Source organism: Eleutherodactylus coqui, chromosome 1 (assembly GCF_035609145.1).
Source record: "Eleutherodactylus coqui strain aEleCoq1 chromosome 1, aEleCoq1.hap1, whole genome shotgun sequence".
NCBI lineage: Eukaryota > Metazoa > Chordata > Amphibia > Anura > Eleutherodactylidae > Eleutherodactylus > Eleutherodactylus coqui.
Window position 1 is genome coordinate 474,191,903 of NC_089837.1, and position 21,396 is coordinate 474,213,298.

Consider the following 21,396-nt stretch of genomic DNA (forward strand, 5'->3'; position numbering starts at 1 on the left):
GAAGATGGTGCGGCTGGGTTGAAGATTCACTGTAAACATGGCAAACAATGATAAGTTCCTGTTCATTCAATACGGAGACGAGAACTCTGAAGGGAGATGCTTCACAAAAGGTATAGGCCGTGAGGATCTAGGTGCACTGTGAAGTTTATTTTTCACCGGAGGTACGCTATTATTGTCTATAAGACAGAATAAATAAAGTATTTAACAAGCGTTCCTCATGATGGATCGTATAAAATACCAGAATAATGCAAAAAGCTTTATTAAAGGTCGCAAAAAAATAAATGGTCTTTATGTTGTAGGTAGCAAAGCTTTAAAAATGATTGAGGTGGTACTTCTTGGCAAATCAACTCACGATGGGAATGGAGTCCACACAATTGATGTTATTGCTTTTATTGTCACTAGACACTAAAGTCTACAATGCCACTGAGACATTCACTGCTGTGGCTACACAATTTGCCATTGGAGAGGCAGACTGTATGGACAAAGTGAATCAGTGGAAAGGGGTTTTTGGCAGAAAAGCAGCAGAAAAGTAGAAAATTTTGGAGAATGAGAAATGCATAGTAACAGGAAAAGTAGGTCCAAAGTTAAAAAGGTAGAGATGACAGAGGACAAAACGGAGTAGCCGCCTTCACAGAAACAACTGATTTAACGGTCCTCGAATCCTGGCATAGGGAAGGCACGAGCAAATTTCTCTACACTCTGACGAAGATCTGCAATGCGCTGCACCGTGGCTTGGTCCTCTAGAAGGAAGTTCTTGAAATCTTGCAGTTTTGCTGTAAAAATACAAAAAAAAATATAGAAGTATGGGAAATGTTCATAGAATTCCAGGTACATTATTTAGCAACTCTAAGACCACCCCAGATGTAAGACCAGATTTCTCTGAGACTACCAAACCAGTATTTCCCTACAATTATGGGTGGTTGTCCAAGAGGTTTCACTGTAGGTAATCACATTATAGCTATAATGCATGCAAACAGATTATCTCCTGTGAAGTATATAGGGTAGGATGTTAATTATCCAGTTCAAGCACTAGGTAGCCATCAGAGAAAACAGAAGAGAAGATTAAAAAAGACATCAACCATTCTACTGATCACCCAACCTCATGTGAAATGTGCATCAAGTAGCTTGGTTTCACCCAACAGAATTCTACAAGATTCGAAAGTGACTTCCGGGGAACTACAGTGTTCCGGTTTACTGCTAGTAATCCTTCAATTAAGTGGTTTTTCCTAATGTAAGATTCTAACACAAGCCACATGGAGCATATACCAATAGAGAGACACAAAAACGCCCCCTTAAATGTTCCTAGTGTTAAAGGAGTATTCTGAGTATGTACTAGTCATGACTTATTAAACAGGATAGGTCAATCAATCATAGATCAGCCTGCTGTCAATGCAGCGGAGCCGAGCGTCCGCATTGATGGTCAAGGCTGGAAGTGTAGTAGACAGCTTCACTCCAATTAAAAACGAGACATCGGGCCCCGCTCCACTAACAGCGGACCGGAGGATCAGCGGATTGATAGGGACCCAGAGCAGCGTTTCCCTGTCGATCAACTGTTGATGACCTATTCTGATGACAAGTCATTAATAGTCAATTCCCGGAATACCCCTTTATACAATAATAGTATTTTATTACCTTTTGCAGCTACATTTCTAGTCTTAATGTGCATATATAACACTGGGGAACAAAAAATAATTTTTCGACCTTATTCTGGGTCTTTTTATGCCACTGATTCCGAAAATACCATCCATTTCATTCTAGGAGCTCTATTTTTTTTAGATATTCCTGATGTCATATTTTCGTTAGTTATATTTCCTTTATTTTCCCGCCAGCATGCGCTTACAATTAGTACATATGATAGATATCGCCACCGCTGCACATCACACTTGGTTTGATGAAACAATTTGTAAAGACATTGAAGATAAATGGTACTTGTTTCGGCTACAAACGTAGAAAATTTCCTGCGATGAGCATGGAGAAGCTAAAAGTAGGTAAATTTGATGGACCACAAATCTGGGAACTCATGAAAGACCAGATTCAGTGGACAGCTTTGAGCCGTGTGCGCGGTCGTAGGTTTGTATGGTTGTAAACCATTTCCTTGGGAACTATAAGGCTACCCGTCCACGGCCAGGACGGAATATCGCTAGCAATATTCTGCTACGGGGGAGCACTGACCGGTCTCCGCGATGAGCCTATCTAATAGATGAGCTCACTGCGGAGAATCGCGGCATTGCCACAATTTGAATATTGCTAGCGGAGAATCGCTATGATTCTTCGCCCGTGGACGTTTGGCTGTGCTTTCCATAGTTAGCCTATGGAAAGCGTGTCATGCGAGGTCCGTGGGTGATTTATCGCCATGTATTTCGTAATGATTACAGCCTAAGGCTGGCTGTCCATGGGCGAGCTAACTCCGGTGAACTTGTGGAGAATATGCTCACTTCTAGTTCTTAACACTTGGTTGTAACATGAACATTATATTACAGGGCCTGCAGTCATTTTGGATGGATGTCCAGATTGCCTTGGTGATGTAAGTGATGAACAGGGTGAACGATTTCACCAGGAAATAAGAACCATGGAAGAACAGGACTGCGAATGATGGCATACACATAGGACGACAGACTACTGGTGAAACATCCAGCGCAAATGTCCAGAACATCTCATCGCAGGAAATCAGAGTGTAGTTTCATCGACATCTCAATGAAGAAACGTTTGTTTTATTCGCGTTCTAGGCTTCTTGGGATTTATCTTTGTACCTTCAGCTTTTGATTTGCAGTCATTACATGTATAATACAATATGTGTACATGTATACATTTATTTGGACATATGTCATATATTGATAAGCAGACCGGATGGAGGAAAATTAATATTTTCAGAATCAATGACCCCCAAAAAGTTGTAACATCTCAGTCACCAAAAAAAGTTTCCCAGTGCAATTATTGCATTGATATCACACCATAACATATTTGCTGAGGGTATTTTAATCACCAACTCCTCTACTTTGTCAGACATGCTTTAAGTACATACGAGCACTCCTTTTCAATGTCAGAGACTAACTTTGAGCTCTGTATTGATGCAGCACTGTCATATGTGGGGTGCATCCTTTTTTTTTTCCAGCCTCTTGCATTCCAGTTGACAGCTCTCTCTGCTAGGCAATTCAGGACTTGGACCGGTTCCTGATTGCACTTCCTATTTAAGCCTACCCGTGCCACTCCTTTAGTGTGTGAGTATTAAGCTCCCAGCTTGTAATCAAACGCAACTGCTGCCTGCTCCTCTGCTACTACAACCATGAGCACGTGCTAACGACCTAGCTTCCGCTTGACTACACTTCCTGTCTCATCCCCTGCTCTGCAACCGTGACCACCTGCTAAAGACCCGGCTTCCTCCCGACTACTCTCCAGTTCGGCTCCGTTACTACACCTGAGCTCCAATCCAGTGCCGGTAAGACCTTACAATGTGTGTGCTGTCCCCAATCTGTTCTGCATGGATGATATACATACATAGCACTCTCTAACAAAGTTGCATCCATAATAAGAAAAAATGATAACCAGGACGTTCTCCACAAAACACATCCATTGCTAACAGGATGTTTTATAAAATAAATTTGTAGTACCCATGTGTCTTCCAATTCCCCTTCAACATACACCTACTGATTTTATATGCAGATCATCCACTGGAGTCCATTGGGTCAGCGGTGGTTACAATCAGAAATTTGTGTGCAATGGATGGAGACATACCAAGGATTATCTGGGCATCTTTAATTCTAGTTACACATCTAGTAAAGTGCTCAGTGCATCACTGGTTCAACATGATTCCTATAATAAGCAGGTTTAAGTCCATTGTAATACAGTATAGAGTAACCAATGTCCAAGCATTAAGGACTTTCTCTCCTGAAATGCTAAAGCGGCAACTTAGACTTTATTGAACTTTTTGCCAATAAAGTGCTTATATGGATTTTTGTATGCTGGACTTTCCTCCTTTCTACATTTTTGTGCTTCAAAGCATCTCCGCTGCAGCTATGATCATTGAGCTTCAGCATGTCATGAGTTTCAAAGCCGCTGTCTCATTCAAGTTTATTTTCTCCCTAGAAGACCGTGCATCCGTATTAGAGACGTGTAGGACTGTACGCAGTATGACCCGTAATATGGATGTAATGTAAAGCCATATTTGGCCCAAACTTTAGCTGTATTTCGTTCATATGAAACTGGCTTGGTCTAGAAACAGCAGCTGCCAAACACAGAAGGTTGTTATGGTTAGTCTGTTAATCTGTATGTCTAAGGCCTCCTGCACACGGGCGGAAATTCTGCAGCGGGATTTCCCGCAGAATTTCTGCCCGTGCCCGCCTGCATAGGATTGCATTGCAAAACACAATCCTAAGCACACAGCCGATTTGTCCGTGTGAAAACACACACACGGAAAACAAATCGCGGCATGTTCTATTCCTGTACGGGTCTCGTAGGGGCCCACACAGAAATGTCAGTAGTGAGGGTCCAGGCCCGGCTCCGTTCTGCGCATGTGCCGGCTGGCCGGCAGCTGGCGCATAGCAGGGGACGGACGATGCCAAGAACGGGTGAGCCACAGGCCTCTGCAGAGGCACGGGTCCGCATCCTGCTGCAAGAATTCTTGCAGCGGGATCCAACCCGGCCGTCTGCAGGCGGCCTAACTTTGAACATCTACTGTTCATATACAGAACCAACCTGTGTTAAATAACGAAAAAAATTGGCATGTCTCATGAAGGGTATAGTTCCTCCTTAGGGAGCGCACCTAGAAGGATGGAGTAGACTTTTATGGCAATGCATGCTTCTCTGGGAAATTTATGCAAATGTTGAGATGAAACCATACCTTCTTGAGCTCCACCTACTGGAAAGTAGCATTCCTGCAAGTCAATGTCAGACCATTTAACATGCCTTATTACAATAACTGGGAATCTAAGTCAAAGCCAGAGCCATCTCCAGAAGGAAAAGTGTATACGTTAAATGGTCTGACACACACTAGCAGAAACGCTACCTTCCAACAGGTGGAAGGTAAGTAAAACAATAAGTAACATTGCGAATACGTTGCACTGAAATCTACAGCTACACTGAAAATCACATTAGTTTCTACTGGAAACAGCTAGTTTTGAGTCAGACATCTCTCACAGCCTAGCAGAGATATTAAAATGTGGTGGGGCAGTTGTACTCTTCCTACATGAATGTACACAGTGTTTGGTGTAAAGGCTAAAAACTTCTCAGATTGGAAACCCCAGCACAAGCTCTGCAGACAGAATCAGGTGCTTATAGATTTTAGCTCCCAAGTCAACAGAATTGAGAAAGGCCTTCAGAGCTGTAATCCAAGCTGCAGCTCCAAATCATGTCAATTTAAAAGGAACCGGTCATCAACTGCAAAAGCGGGAGACCGGGTGAGAATGTGAGAATGGGACAAAGCTCTCTAGCTCCCTGTCACCTAAACTATAAAGCACCATAACTTGGTTTACGGTGCTTATAGTTGAGGACAGGTTCCTCTTACTGCCATGTATAAGGAATAGTTCTCAGAGTTCAATATATTGTAGGCTCTATCTATACAAATATACCTCCATCCTGCCCTACGCCAGTACCATACAGCTGACACCCTGCTGCAATAAAGCTTTAACCCCTCAGAGTGCGATTCACGGGCAATTTACACAGGACGATTATCGCGCAAAAGGTGTTCAACCAAACAAAAATGCGTAATAATTGTTACGCCTAAATGCAAAGCCATCGTGCGCTATTCGTTTACTGCTCGTTTGTTGCCCACTTTCAACCAGTATATTTAAAAAAAAAAAAAACAACTGTTGCTGGTTTGCTAACTTCTCATCATGTCTAAACGCTCCCCTCTCAGTTTCTCACATAGAATGTTAAGCGCTGAGCGAGAATCGCGCGGTACTTAGCAGTGATCCGCTTGTCTATACGTTCTGAATGAGGGCCAACAACTAGCGGTGACATCACCCGTGCAGATCCTTTAGCCGACAGTCGTCCCGTGTAAATGGGCCTTTACTGTAAGCAAGTAAATAGTTTAACAGAGCATGGGTGCAAAATTTTTGTGAGCCCATCTGTTCTCCACAACATGATGTTGGGATCCCAATGGGTTGATATGGTAGGCAGAAGCCTGCGGCCGGTCCCAGCCGACCGAATTTGAAATGTAGATCCCGCAATCGGAGTTCACGGATGATCCATGTTAAACCGCGGGTATGTATTTTGCTTTGCACTTAGATACAAATTGTGTATTCCGCAAATGGAAGAAAAATCGCAGTATGCTCTATTTTCCCACAGATTCCGCACAGACTGCCTCCATTGATGTCAACAGACGCATCCGACCTGCAACTCATAAGCAATTAATATTGCATATGGGCTGCGGGTACCCACATTATGGCGACGGCTCAGGAAATACAAGCAAAAAAACCTACACTATGCATGAATGCCTGCGAGCCTCGGCAGTCATCCGCAATACAGGCAAGTGCCGTACACAGGGTCACTGGCCGGGCTCACAGCCAGTATCCGCTGTGGAATTCGACCCAGTCATGTGAGCCTGGCCTAGCAATGGCTTTCGGGTCAGCCATGTATGGAAGCCTATTAGGCCTTGCCTACTGTCTAATGTAAATAGATTGTTTTTTTTTTTTACACCAAAATGTTTCCATGGTTGTCATATTTTCTCTCAATTAAACTTTTGTAATATCTGCATGTGCTGCAAACAGCAGCTGATGTATGATAACAGCATGTGGATTACCGCTCATTGGGCTGTCCCTGGATTTACCATTGTTTCACATGGCAATTCTAGTGTAGCCAAGCAATTCTTGTTATTCGGCAGTGTGTACGGGTGCCTTTACAGTCCTCAAATCCTTCATCTACTTTCAATCTGTTTGAGAATTAAATGGCAGGAAAAAAAATGCAATGTTCGATTTTTGCACCTTTCATATATACATCCCACGATTCCTACAAGTCTTCATCATGATGCTGATTCAGTGCCCACCGACAGCCCGGTGGTTGCTATTGACCTTACAGTTCAGTGATATGCCAAGTCTTATACCAATGTTATTCAAGGCAGACTGACAGCTGCTTAATGTGCCATTCATACCCATCACTCACCTGTCTTGCTCTTCACATCAAGTCCAATCTGAATACCTTCATCAATAAAATCAACCACTTTTTCAAAGTCTGCCTCTCTGAAGTTACGGGAGGTAAGAGCAGGGGCACCTTAAAAAAATGATAGATAAGATAAGGGTTCTCAACAGGAATAAATGTGTATTATGCAAAATTGTTTTAAGAAAAATGCTTCAAATCTAAAATAATCAGAACTAAGCATGGTCTTCAAAACTTGGGGGTGCGGTTGGGACTGGGGAGATATGCTGCTGCAGCAGTCATTATGTAGCATAGCACTGGAACACTGCATACTACTACTGAACATTACAACTATTGATTCTCGACTGCTTCCAAAAAAGGCCTAATTCAACACATATGTATACAACCTAGACTTATTTGACAGACAAAAAAAATTGATGGCAGAAAAAGCCCACATGGTCCATCCAGTCTGTCCTTCTATTAATTCTCATCGCATTGAATGGCTGTGATTGGTTCATGGATTGCTCCAGTGATTGGCTGAGCTGCCTTGCTTATTTTAGAGGAAACGGTAGGTCTTCCTACTGCAAAAGTTGCATCGCACCACACGAAAACCTCCTGTAACATGTATAAAGGTTTCCATCACGTTCCCCTCTCCCTTCTCTCCTCCTGTAACATGTATAAGGGTTTCCATCAGGTTCCCCTCTCCCTTCTCTCCTCCTGTAACATGTATAAGGGTTTCCATCACGTTCCCCTCTCCCTTCTCTCCTCCTGTAACATGAATAAAGGTTTCCATCACGTTCCCCTCTCCCTTCTCTCCTCCTGTAACATATATAAAGGTTTCCATCATGTCCCTCTCTCCCTACTCTTTCTGTAACATATATAAAAGGTTTCCATCATGTCCCTCCTCTCCCTGCTCTTTTCCTGTAATAGATATATATGTATGTATGTATGTATGTATGTATGTATGTATGTATGTATGTATGTATGTATATCTAAATAAAGGTTTCCATGATGCCCTCCCTCTCCCTTATCTCTTCCTATAACATATATAAAGGTTTCCATCATGTCCCCCAGTCAGTTCTCTCCTCCTGTAACATATGTAAAGGTTTTCATCATGTCTTCCTCTCCCTTCTCTCTTCCTGTAACATATATAAAGGTTTCCATCATGTCCCTCTCTCCCTACTCTCCTTCTGTAACATATATAAAGGTTTCCATCATGTCCCTCTCTCCCTACTCTTTCTGTAACATATATAAAGGTTTCCATCATGTCCCTCCTCTCCCTGCTCTTTTCCTGTAATAGATATGTATGTATGTATGTATGTATATCTAAATAAAGGTTTCCATGATGCCCTCCCTCTCCCTTATCTCTTCCTATAACATATATAAAGGTTTCCATCATGTCCCCCAGTCAGTTCTCTCCTCCTGTAACATATGTAAAGGTTTCCATCATGTCTTCCTCTCCCTTCTCTCTTCCTGTAACATATATAAAGGTTTCCATCATGTCCCCCAGTCAGTTCTCTCCTCCTGTAACATATGTAAAGGTTTCCATCATGTCTTCCTCTCCCTTCTCTCTTCCTGTAACATATATAAAGGTTTCCATCATGTCCCTCTCTCCCTACTCTCCTTCTGTAACATATATAAAGGTTTCCATCATGTCCCTCTCTCCCTACTCTCCTTCTGTAACATATATAAAGGTTTCCATCATGTCCCTCCTCTCTTCCTGTATATATATATATATATAAGTTTTCCATGATGCCCTCCCTTTCCCTTCTCTCTCCCTATGACATATATGAAGGTTTCCATCATGTCCCCCCTCTCCCTTCTCTCCTCCTGTAACATATGTAAAGGTTTCCATCATGTCCCCCTCTCCCATCCTATAATATATATGAAGGTTTCCATCATGTCCTCCCTCTCCCATCCTATAATATATATGAAGGTTTCCATCATGTCCCCCTTTCCCTTCTCTCCTCCTGTAACATATATAAAGGTTTCGATCATGTCCCCGTCTCCCATCTCTCCTCCTGTAACATATATAAAGGTTTCCATCATGTCCCCCTCTCCCATCTCTCCTCCTGTAACATATATAAAGGCTTCCATCATGTCCCCCAGTCAGTTCTTTCCTCTAGGCTCCAGTTAAGTCTTTCCTGATTTTGTTCTTAAGAGCTTTCCATTGTTGTACCCAGTCTAGTAACTTGTTCTATTTAATCAATGTCTTTCTTTAGTGAGACCACACATGGATATTCTGGAGACCTCCTGTGCAATGCCATACTTGTGTCTTCTAGGTGTCAGTCTATCTATATATATAAAATTGAATGTATGTCTGTGTGTGTCTGTCTGTTTGTCCTTTATGCGCTACTACACCATTCAGCCGATCGCCATGAAACTTTGGGAAGTTGTTGAGTGCACTCCTGGGAAGATTATAGGCATAGTACAACTATCCTACGATAAATGGCGCGTGCGCGAGCGTCGTCGACGGTTACGACCCCCCACGTAGATTGTTCGATTTCCATCATTGCCACTAATTCTCTCAATTCCCGATGTCGTAGAAACATGAAATTTGGCACGAGCATTGATTATTTTGTGAGGGTATATATATATATTGCCATATGTGTTTTTTATGCTTTTATACCTGTATGCAAGTTTTATTCAATTCCAAATGAAAAAAACTTTAATACTTCGCCTTACATCAGATATGCCAAGGTTTTGCAAGAGATGTATCTTAAATTCAGAGAAGAAGAACCAGACACAAGGCCGCATGTACTTGGCCGATTTCCCAGAAGCGCAGAAACAAGATATCAAGATGTTCAAATGTACATAATTTTGACTGTCTTAGGCCAGAAATCCGGACTTCCCATATATGGATGTTAGGCCGGACTTCTTAGAATTGTGTGGGTAATTCTTTGTACTGGAGTTAATTAAATACGTAATTTTCTGTATAAGCCAGAGGCGCCTCACTGTCTAAGGCGGAAATCCGGACTTCCCATATATGGTTATGAGCCCATCACCCCGTGTGGGGATGGGACAAAAGTGTATAAGATCTCATGTAATCTGTAATAAAGTGCGCAGTTTTTTCTCCCGTGTGAGGAGCTAGACCAGACTCCTGTGTGTGGTGTCTCTTCTTACGGCCGGCAACGGGGCAAGTGGGGTGGGCCCGATTGGTGTTGCACTTAGAATTATAACCCTCATAAATGGCGCCCGAACGTGCGGCGGTAAAATCGGAGCTTACAGCGCAATTCACCCGGATCCACGCTACTGAGAAACCGTCCTACTGCAAACCGAGCCTGATCATCTCACTTAGAACTCCAGGTAAGACAAACATATATTTATGTTGTGTTTTACGCTGAGAGTCTTGCAGCAGGACTGACTATCTGTGGTTTGTGACCGGACGGGTTGGGTTAAGAGTTCTACACGGTAACTCGTGTGGGCTCCGGGTTTGCCGTCATGGACCACTGACCGTGATATGCGCACCAATGGCTCACCCAGAAATTAGTCTGTAGTTTATTTGTACTTTGAAGTCCATGGTGTTTTAACGATAGTGAAGGTTGTTTGTTGTATTTAGTCTCACAAGAAAAGGGACCCTCGGTTGTTTGTCCAGTATTTAAGGGGCTAACAATTTGAAAATTAAGAGAGACGCATGCTGAGAGGGATGCATTTTGTGAGAAGTCTCATAGAACATAGAAATAGGGACTCTCGGTTGTTTTGCCTTATATATGGGGCTAGCGATTTGATTTCAGAGAGATGCATTTTATGGGGCTGGTTCCATAAGGAGAAGGGACCCTCGGTTGTCTGCCGGTATATAAGGGGCTGACAATTTGAAAATTAAGAGGGATGCATTCTTTGGAGCGTGTTGTTATTTTTATTATTGTTGATGTTCTAATATGCGTAAGATCTTATTAAAGAAGATAGAGCCCCTCAAGGGCTGCCGCCGTGTGGATGAATCTGTAGAATGTAAGAAAAATCTAATGAAAATGTGTGACACCGACCCGCATGGTAGATTACAAAATGGTGTCTGGATGGAGGTCTTTAGGACCCAGAGGTGCCTTGGAAGACCAAGGTTTGCTAGAAGGAGAAAGAGAGAGACAGTCAGAGTAAGTTACGAATATACACATTATTTGTTTAAGAAAGTGTCCGTAAGTGAAATGTTGAAAAGTACAGTAAGTGATCAAGAGGGCGTCAGGAGAGTGTCTATTGAAGGTTATATTGGCAGTTAGGTAGGGGAGAAAAGTGCTGAAGGAGCAAGAAAGTCGATAAGTAAGTTACAATGCACGTGATTTGTTGGTAAAGAGAGATGGAAATGTGTATAATACAAGATAGATAATAGATAATATGTATAATCCATACTAGGTGGATATATGTGTGTATATATATATACTGTATGTGCAAATAGTTAACAGCTTGCTCTTAGGGGAGAAGAGGTTGTTGACAAGTAGCTGCAAAGTCTGTGTAGCCTTCCAAGGTCAGGAAGATAACAGCGAGAGAGAAAATACAATAACATCCTTGGTTAATATCTTGGCTTGCTTGCAATGAATTGAAATGAATTTAATTAGTTATACTGTCTTAGTAGGCAGGAAAATATAGTAATTTCTAATGTATATTCTTACTTATACAGGGGTTGAAAATGAATGTTGTAAGGTCCCAGCATATGTGTTAATTATGATTTCAAATGTTTTTTCAATAGTTTAAGCTAAAACAAATCAGTTTGTGTTTCATAGTCGCGGAGAGATAAGAGATGTTTTAAAAAAGGTGGGGGCTTTCAGAACTCACTCCAAATTCAGGGTCACAGAAACTAAATACTTCAGTGTTTAATACAGCATATAATAGCTTCAGTAGATAAGAAATATGGAATATTTCAGTCACTCAGCAAACTTTTTCACATAATTTGTCAAAGATAGCGCTCATTCACAATCTCATCTCAATAGAATTATGTACTTTATAAAATGATAGTACTCACCTCGGTGTTTTTCAGCTGATGTATGTATGTTTGTCAAACTTTTTTTGTCCATGCATCTGTATGGACTGGTACACCTTTAAAGGGGGGCGACGGAGCAGACTTGAGCGCATGGATGGATGTGAGTTAGTGACCCGTGTTCGGGCTGTGGTGGAATGTGTGATGTGGAAATTGACTGGGGGTAAAAGTCCTACCCCATGCATGGGACTTTGCTTGGTTGAGATGTGGACGTGTAGACGGTTAAGCTGAAATTAAGTTGAGAAGACGGACGCAATGTGCCAATATCGAAGGGGTGGAGCTAGATGATGTAATAGTACGTAGTAATGTTTCATCCTTCTTGCACAAGGGAGGGGGGAGAATTTTGAGCAGCTAGTTTTTTTGTTTTGTTTTTTTTTTCTCCTGTCTGAAATTTGATAAAGATATTGCAGGCAGGAACATACTAATAATGAATTCACTTAAAGGGATATCACATTTCAAATATTAGTAGGTGTTTTGTAGATTATTCTTCCCCGATGTAACTCATGTTTCTGTTATGGGTGCTAACATCTTACAGGCCTTATCTGCATCCATCAAATCTTTTTACAATGTGGTACTAACTTAAACCCGGCTACTATTGTTCCAATTGCGTACCCTGGTTTAAAGGGGGGGGGGAGGAGAAGGCATAGGTGATCTAGGTATTGCAAGTCAGCCATTTTAGGTATGGCAAGTCAGCCATTTTAGGTATTGCAAATCAGCCATTTTTAAATTTTTTGCAAGTCATTTTTAAATTTTTTGCAACAAGATTCTGATCTTTTTCAAATAGAATACCAGCCTGATTGTCCAGCATTGATGCAACAAGAAAATTTAAGTTTTAAAAAGTTACTGAAAGCCCTTGTTAATAATGCATATTTTGAGTTGTTTTTTATAGATGGTACCAGGGTGATTGACGACTCCACACTGGATATACGGTGGTTACACAACAAGATGTCCTAAAAAAGCAGAATGTCTCCGCATGTCGCAGTACAAGAAGCGGAATTAAAAGCACTCACGGAGGCGTGTGGAGTGGCCACAGGTAAGACGGCAAACATTTACACTGACTCCCGGTATGCATTTGGCATAGCTCATGATTACGGCCCAACATGGAAGGCCAGACAGTTTTTTACCACAGCGGGACAGCCAATTAAGAATGTTGCAGCGGTGCAGTCTCACGGAGACCCTATTTCTACCTGACAAAGTGGAAAGCTCACACCAATTCCTACACCGGAGAAACAAGAGGCAACGCCATCACAGACCACACAGCAAAAGCAGCGGCCCTCAAGCCGTGGAAGAAAGAAGAAAAGAAGAATTTGATAAACAACTTGGACTTTGATAATAATTTTGGACTTTGATTATAGCTTTGAACTTTGACTAAAAAGACAAATGGACTAAAAAGGGACGGCGTATGGTGAACAGTCAACAGAACTTGCTTACCATAGTCCCTGTGCCCAATGATGGCCCAGCTGACGCACGGAAAGACGCACCTCTCAAAGCAACAATGATGTCAACGCTTGAACAAGGACGGGTGGCTCCTTGGTTTTCTGTAGCTGCTGCATCATTTGTCCAATTTTGCATGATCTTTGCCATAAAGCAACAGGGCAGAAGTAAATTTGCCACACCACACTTGCCTAGACCACTCTACCCATTTCAGGGATTGCAAATTGGCTACACTCAGCTCCCACTTGTTGGGAAGCATGAATATGTGCTTGTTGTTGATTTCTTTTCAGGTTGGAGACCTACTCTGTTACCAAAGTAAATAAGCAGGTAACCGTACAGAAGCTCATGAATGAGGTAATCTTCAGATATGGGGTACCGGAAGTGATTGAGTCAAACAAAGGTACACACTTCACAGGTGAAATAATGCAACACATTATGTCTGTTTTGGGTATATTCCAGGCTTTTCATACACCCTACCGTCCACGGAGTAGTGGGAAAGTAGATACAAAAGACAATAGAGAAAATGGGTAAATTTTGAATTGAGTGTCTTTCATTAGTTTTTCTTTTTCTCTGGAGGATACATGCCACAGTAGCTGAGTTTGGGGAACGATTTTCTTGTTAATTTTGCCATAGGTTTCTCCAAGGAATTGTTAGTAATGCATTCTGCAGTCTCTGCTTTTCTCTCAGGTCCGACAGATGAGTGTCACAATCTTAAACCAGGTGACAGGGTCTATGTGAAAAAGTTGAGAGAGAAACCCGGTTTGAATGTCCTTACCAGATGTTGTTCACCCAAATGCAGTCAAGCTCGAAGGAAAACCCACTTGGATCCACACTTCGCACTGAAAAAACTAATGATCCTGTATATCCTTTACATGCTTTAATTTGGTACAATTCCTCTAACACACACCTTTGACTACTGTACACTAGCCCCCTGTTTCAGAACAAATTAATATAATGAAATGTGCAATAAGCCTACACTGAGGGTAAGAATCCAACACCGCATCGTGCTAGGAGAGACATTGACACTCCAGGTGGTAACTTTAATCCACATGTATACCTAGATGCAATTAGGAGTGCCAAGGGGGGTGCCAGATTAATTTAATTCTAGAGATCAGGTTAAAGCAGGTTTTGAGTCCTTATTTGCTATTGTCACTGTTAATAATGTAGATTAGATGAATTATATCTATTACAATCAGCAGAGGTTTGTAAACTACACTAGAGATGCTTTTGCAAGGGTTAGCTGACCAGTTAGGGCCCACTGCATCCATGGCGTTCCAAAATAGAGTAGCCCTGGATATGATTTTAACAGAAAGAGGTGGGGTATGTAATTTCCTGTTTGTGTATTATCCCTTTAATGTGACCAAAATTTCCCTTGTTTGAAAAAGATGAAGAGCCAGTTCCGATAATGCCAACCAGATACGTTACCAGAAGAATGGAGAGATGGACTAGTACTGTGTCTGCCTCAGTCTCATAAGATGGACTGTCAGTGGATTTCCCATTTGCCTAGGGAAAGTGCAGAAGACCTTAGGTTCCGGCGAGGGCACACCCTGTGGGGTGTTAACTTGTACAGATAGAGGGTATGGAGGCCCGGAAATAAGCCCAGGGAATCCATGGCCTCCTTCTGAGGTTAGGTAGGGATCCCTTCCCTTTTAGGAGTAGGGACTTACGGGCAGTGGAGAAACCCTGACGCAAGGGAGAGACGACCGAGGAAGAGTGCAAAGTCTGATGCTTGATCTCCATATTAAGTTTTTTAGGGGGGTTTGTGAGGGTATATATATATATTGCCATATGTGTTTTTTATGCTTTTATACCTGTATGCAAGTTTTATTCAATTCCAAATGAAAAAAACTTTAATACTTCGCCTTACATCAGATATGCCAAGGTTTTGCAAGAGATGTATCTTAAATTCAGAGAAGAAGAACCAGACACAAGGCCGCATGTACTTGGCCGATTTCCCAGAAGCGCAGAAACAAGATATCAAGATGTTCAAATGTACATAATTTTGACTGTCTTAGGCCAGAAATCCGGACTTCCCATATATGGATGTTAGGCCGGACTTCTTAGAATTGTGTGGGTAATTCTTTGTACTGGAGTTAATTAAATACGTAATTTTCTGTATAAGCCAGAGGCGCCTCACTGTCTAAGGCGGAAATCCGGACTTCCCATATATGGTTATGAGCCCATCACCCCGTGTGGGGATGGGACAAAAGTGTATAAGATCTCATGTAATCTGTAATAAAGTGCGCAGTTTTTTCTCCCGTGTGAGGAGCTAGACCAGACTCCTGTGTGTGGTGTCTCTTCTTACGGCCGGCAACGGGGCAAGTGGGGTGGGCCCGATTGGTGTTGCACTTAGAATTTTAACCCTCATAATTTCATAAATCGGAAAAGCTAATGGGTCCCAACTCGATTATTCAATTCTAGCGCAAAAGAATTGGCGTCCAAATTTTACGTGCGGAATGTAATTTTCTCACTTTCCGGTGTCATAGAAATGGGAAATTTGGCACGAACATTGATTATGTCATAAATAGGAAAAGCTAATGGGTCCCAACTCAATTATTCAATCCTATGCGCAAAATTTGGCACGAGTATTGATTATGTCATAAATAGGATATTGAGAATGCTGAGGTAAAATAAAAGTTGTGCTGTGATTGGTTGCTATATATTATACCGCTAAGGTAAAATGAATGCTGTGCTGTGATTGGTTGCTATTTTTTATATTGCTGAGGCAGAATAAAAGTTGCGCTGCAAATTTTACGTATGGAATCTAACTCTCTCACTTCTTGATGTCTATATATATAAAAATGAATGTCTGTCTGTCTTTTATGCATTACTACACCATTCATCCAATCACCATGAAACATTGGGAAGTTGCTGAGTACACTCCTGGTAAGATTACTGGCATAGTACATCTATCCTACGATAGGTGGCGCGCGTGCGAGCGTCGTCGACAGTTATGCCCCCCCAGACAAAGATCATTTGATTTCCATCTCAAGCACAAAAACAAAAGGCATTACGACCAACGGGATGAGTGTTCAACCAGAAAATGATGCATCCGCCGAACGTTTCGCAAGACAATTGCTGGATATTGAGAATGCTGAGGTAACAAGAAAGCTGCGCTGTGATTGGTTGCTATTTCTTATACTGCTGAGGCAACATGAAAGCTGTGCTGTGATTGGTTGCTATATATTCTACCGCTGAGGTAAAATGAAAGCTGCGCTGTGATTGTTTGCCATTTTTTATATTGCTGAGGCAGAATAAAAGTTGCGCTGTGATTGGTTGTTATTTCTCTTACTGCTGAGGTAACATGAAAGCTGCGCTGTGATTGGGTGTTATATATTATAAAGCTGAGGTAACATGCAAGCTGCGCTGCGATTGGTTGTTATATATTATACCACTGAGGTAACATAAAAAAGCTGCGCTGTGATTGGTTGTTATCTAGATATATAAAACGAATGTATGAATGTCTGTCTGTCTTCGCAGCAATGACAATTAACAGGACAGTAGGTTTGCACATAAAAGTAATACTAGAAAAACCCAGTTTCATTTTGGAAAAAGTAATGAACATTTCACAAGCATTCTATCAAACTAAAGAGGATAGAAATTCTATCAACCGTCAAGATGCTGGAAAGGAGCCCTCTAAATCAGCGGCTAATATTATAATAGTACTGCACAACAGAAGGACTCCTCAATCCCCATACAGATATTGGAAAAAAATACTACAGAATGCTTTCTTTGTAAGGAAGAATAAATGGCATTTTCATTGCTTGTTACCTGATTTTGTTATTATGCTTGACAGAAAACAGGTAGACAACACAGAACGTAAACGCCATCCATCCAAAGGAAAGGTATATCCGGCCCATAATACAGCAACATGTATTTCATTCTTCCTTACAAAGAGACTGTGCTGTGGTTTTCTATACAGGATGTAGTGAAATAGACAGATCCAGCGCTAGATCTCACTACTAGTGTCCTATATTGATATAACAATACAGTACGTGGATAGGAAGGCATGGATGCGCTACCTGAATGTATGGGGTATGGGCCCCAAACATGGGTTTGAATTTTGTGTTGTGGCCCTTGTAAGAGAGAGAGTAAAACCCAACTTGAAGAGTAGCATGTGAGAAGCAAAGAAAGAACGAAAAAAATCTGCCTACCGCGTCTTTAACCCTTTCCAATCCACTGTCTGACATTTAAAGACATTGTGATTGAAGGCTGTACAGCTCCGATGTCAGAAGACGTCCGGCAGGGTATTCTTACTGTATATTACTGGCCGCTCTGTTGTCAGAGGCCTCTCCAGCATGTCACATACTGCAGTACTGGCTCTAGCCAGCAGATGGCGCCATTGTATAATGGCAGAAAGAGAAAGCCCCCTAGGAAACCCTGAATCCAAAATTGGATTGCAAAGGGTTAAGTCCCGTTGGACCAATGCTGTGACTGAAGTAAGGAACACGTACTTAAAGTGGCGTCCTCCTGCTACAATAGGGGCAGATCATCCAAGAAGTCATCCACCGTCGTCTTTAGGACAATCAGGTACGGATCCGCGTTCAGAGTCCATAGAATGAACACAGGTCCAGCTGCACGCATGTATGGTAGCAGAAGGAGGCCACTTCGAGCACACTTTCCTTACTTCAGTCATGGCAGTGGTCCCACGGGAGAGAGGCAGAAAAGAGATTTCTGCTTCTCTTATGCTACTCTTCAACTTTGCGATTGGATTTTACCTTCTCTTTTAGGCCCAATGTCCACGGGCGGATTTGATCTGCAGGATCCACATGAGTCACCCGCGCGGAAGATCCCACAGGGAAGCATCGGTATCCACAACTGAATTTAAGCATGCGGATTTGATTTGCGGACCATTTGGTGCAGAAAACAAATCGCAGCCTGCTCCATTTCAGCGCGGATTCTGTGCGGATGGGCTCAATAGAAGTCAAGGGGTGCGAATAATGCGCAGTGCATCCGCGAATACAATTGCAGATGTACTGCGGATTTGAAGATTAAAATCAATTAGGTAGGTGGGGTTGCGGATTTTTTTCTGCGCGGACGATCCGCAGTGCATCCGCGTGGAAAAACCATCGTATGCGCGATCTCCAGAAAATTGTTTCTGCGCGTCTCCCGCTGCAAAAATCTGCATGTGACATAAGATTCGCCCATGGAGATGAGACCTTAGGCTACATTCACACGGGTGAGAGTCTTGCGTGAATATGAACTCCCACGAATATGTACTCCATTCCTTTGAATAGACTTATATACATGTGATTTTTATTTTTATTTTTTTCCACAAAGCGATGATAAAAATCACAGCGAGTTCCATCTTTTTGCAATCCCCCGGAAGGCCTCGCCCATTAGTTTCAATGGGATCTTAAAAGACTTCACATGGCGATCACAATGGTGTACAATGTGCATGCGAGTGCGATGTGATGTAATGTTTCTAAATTAATGGGAAACACTTGCGATCCTCAGATCAGAGGAGGAGCAACGTGAGGCATTGAATGCAGAACTCCTCTCATCGCCATGAAAAACGCGCATTGCCATGTGAATGTAGCCTCACAGGGGCCACAACATAAAATTGAAATCCATGTTCTGGGGCTTCCAGAGGCTTGTGTGCCATACCATCATGTAGCCGCTGCCAATGTTACTGTTATTTCAATATAAGACAATGGCATACATCGTCCATAGGCTCACCAGGTTTAAAATAAAACACACTCATGCTGCACAATATATAACTAAAATGTCTCTATATAGAAAAAACAGTCTACAACACTATTCTATACACCCACGTGTCATAGAGTTCATACGTTTCCACATTCTTTGGATACCTGTACCTCGCCCATACTTCTAGGGCTGCCCAATCTACACTTTGCCAAGTTAGCTGTGTGGGACTGTAACTGCTGCTTAGATTAATTCAGCAGCTGGTGATAACTACAGTACCTTCGTGAACTACAACTATTAAGCGCATGTACAGGATGTATGTTTAGATCACCAAAATCCCCATGGAAACATTAGAGTGACTTGTTTGTATTATTTTTGTATCCTTTGGTACAACAGTGAAAGATCTTAAATTTTAATTAATTTAATTGTATTTTAGACTTGAAAAAAAAAAGCAATGAAAACAAGGCAAAATATCTATTCTGTGAGTCAACCATCATATAGCTCATCCATCTAGTGATATCTGGGAAATTGGGATGGCACTAGCAAGGTTTAAGTAGTAAAAATCCAGGGTGTTTGAATAAGAGGGATTTATGCTGGCAACCCCCAAGTTCAACTGCAGAGAATATAAAGCATCCGAAAGCGCCCACTAACTAAAGGAGGTCTGAAAAACAGTGTGAACAAAAAGTGAAGCCACTGTAGAAATACATGATGGGCCGAAAGAGGAAAAAACAAAAACTACAACCCCTGGAACTAAAGTAGTGCTAGGTTTTTTCCCCCCCAAAACTTAATATGTGCTGTGAGGCAACTTGTAAAGGAGGTTGCCTTAAACAGATAATGGCTCCCTAAGGGTGCGGTTTAAATAGTAACTGCACTTTTTTTTTTGCCTTAAACAAACTTTTGACATGGCAAAAGTTTTGATCAGTGGGGAGGCTGCTACCGAATCCTCCTCTGATTAGTGAAATGAAGGGGCTGCAGCACTCAGAGCTCAGTACCCCTTTGGCTGTCTTCACTGCCTGTCAGTTCCTCTCGCAGTTGATGGTAGACACATGGAGATCTGTAGATGATGTCGAGGGGTCAGTCTTCAGCTGCCAAGAGTAGCTGACAAGTAACGATGACAGCCGAAGGGGCAAAGTGTTCTGTTGAGTGTTGCGGCTCCCTTGCTTGAGCGATCAGCAAACATCTCAGCAGCGGGGCCCCTGCTAATCAGAACTTTTGACTTTTGCAACTCAAAAATGCACATTCCCCCACATTAACTGTCATAGGGTCTGTTACTGCATGTGGAATGAATACTGCATACATACAACGGAAGGAAACATCATAATACATGGGGTACAGGGCTTCCATGGAATATACGAACCTGCCCATAAATAAGGACTTACCAAGTCTTAGGCCCCCAGGAGTAAGAGCGCTCTTATCTCCAGGGCACGTGTTCTTATTGGCAGTTACAGACGCAAGTTCCAGCACCCTCTCAGCTCGTGCTCCATCCATACCTTTGGGCCTGAGGTCTACTAAAACCAGATGGTTATCAGTACCTCCTGAAAAGACAAGAAAAACATAAGATTCAAGTATATAACAAAAACATCTATCAATGCAACTAGTGATTTTTTAAAAACATTTTTTTTAGCACATTTACAACACGTAACTGACTGCCATTCAAACAGACCAAGATACAAGTCAGTATATATGTTACAGGCAACGCAAGTTCATTGGATAGAATGCTTGGGCAGTATACTGAATGCCAAAAATGGGACATAAAAGTATGAAAAAATGAGTATTTCACACACTTGGATATTCTATGCAATGCCATAAGGTAAACAGTCAAGGTATAAAATACTTCTGCCAGAAGTGAACTCCCACCCTTCAGCCCCATTTTTTTCCCTCCACCAGAACATATAGAATCATAGAATGGTAGAGTTGGAAGGGACCTCCAGGGTCATCGGGTCAAACCCCCTGCTCAGTGCAGGATCACTAAATCATCCCAGACAGATGTCTGTCCAGCCTTTTTTTTTTTTGAACACTTCGATTGAAGGAGAACTCACCACCTCCTGTGGTAACCTGTTCCACTTATTGATCCCCCTCACTGTCTAATAACTAATCTGTGTCTCCTCCCTTTCAGTTTCATCCCATGGCTTCTAGTCCTTCCTTGTACAAATGAGAATAGGGCTGATCCCTCTGCCCTTCAGATATTTGTAGACAGCTATTAAGTCTCCTCTCAGCCTTCTTTTTTGCAAGCTAAACAGATCCTTTAACCGTTCCTCATAGGACATGATTTGCAGACCGCT

At 42.1% G+C, this 21,396-nt stretch overlaps 1 protein-coding gene across 1 annotated transcript in view; it reads right to left on the reverse strand.

Moving 5' to 3' along the window:
- Positions 1–374: 374 nt before the first annotated feature.
- Positions 375–21,396, reverse strand: part of SHMT2 (serine hydroxymethyltransferase 2) — a 76,106-nt gene continuing 55,084 nt past the window's right edge. Inside the window, exons 10-12 of the mRNA XM_066584445.1 lie at positions 20,494–20,649; positions 7,096–7,203; positions 375–773 (exon numbers count right to left, since the gene is read on the reverse strand). Of these exons, the coding sequence (XP_066440542.1) occupies positions 646–773; positions 7,096–7,203; positions 20,494–20,649 (392 nt within the window). The 3' untranslated portion in view covers positions 375–645. The remainder of the gene's footprint in view (positions 774–7,095; positions 7,204–20,493; positions 20,650–21,396) is intronic.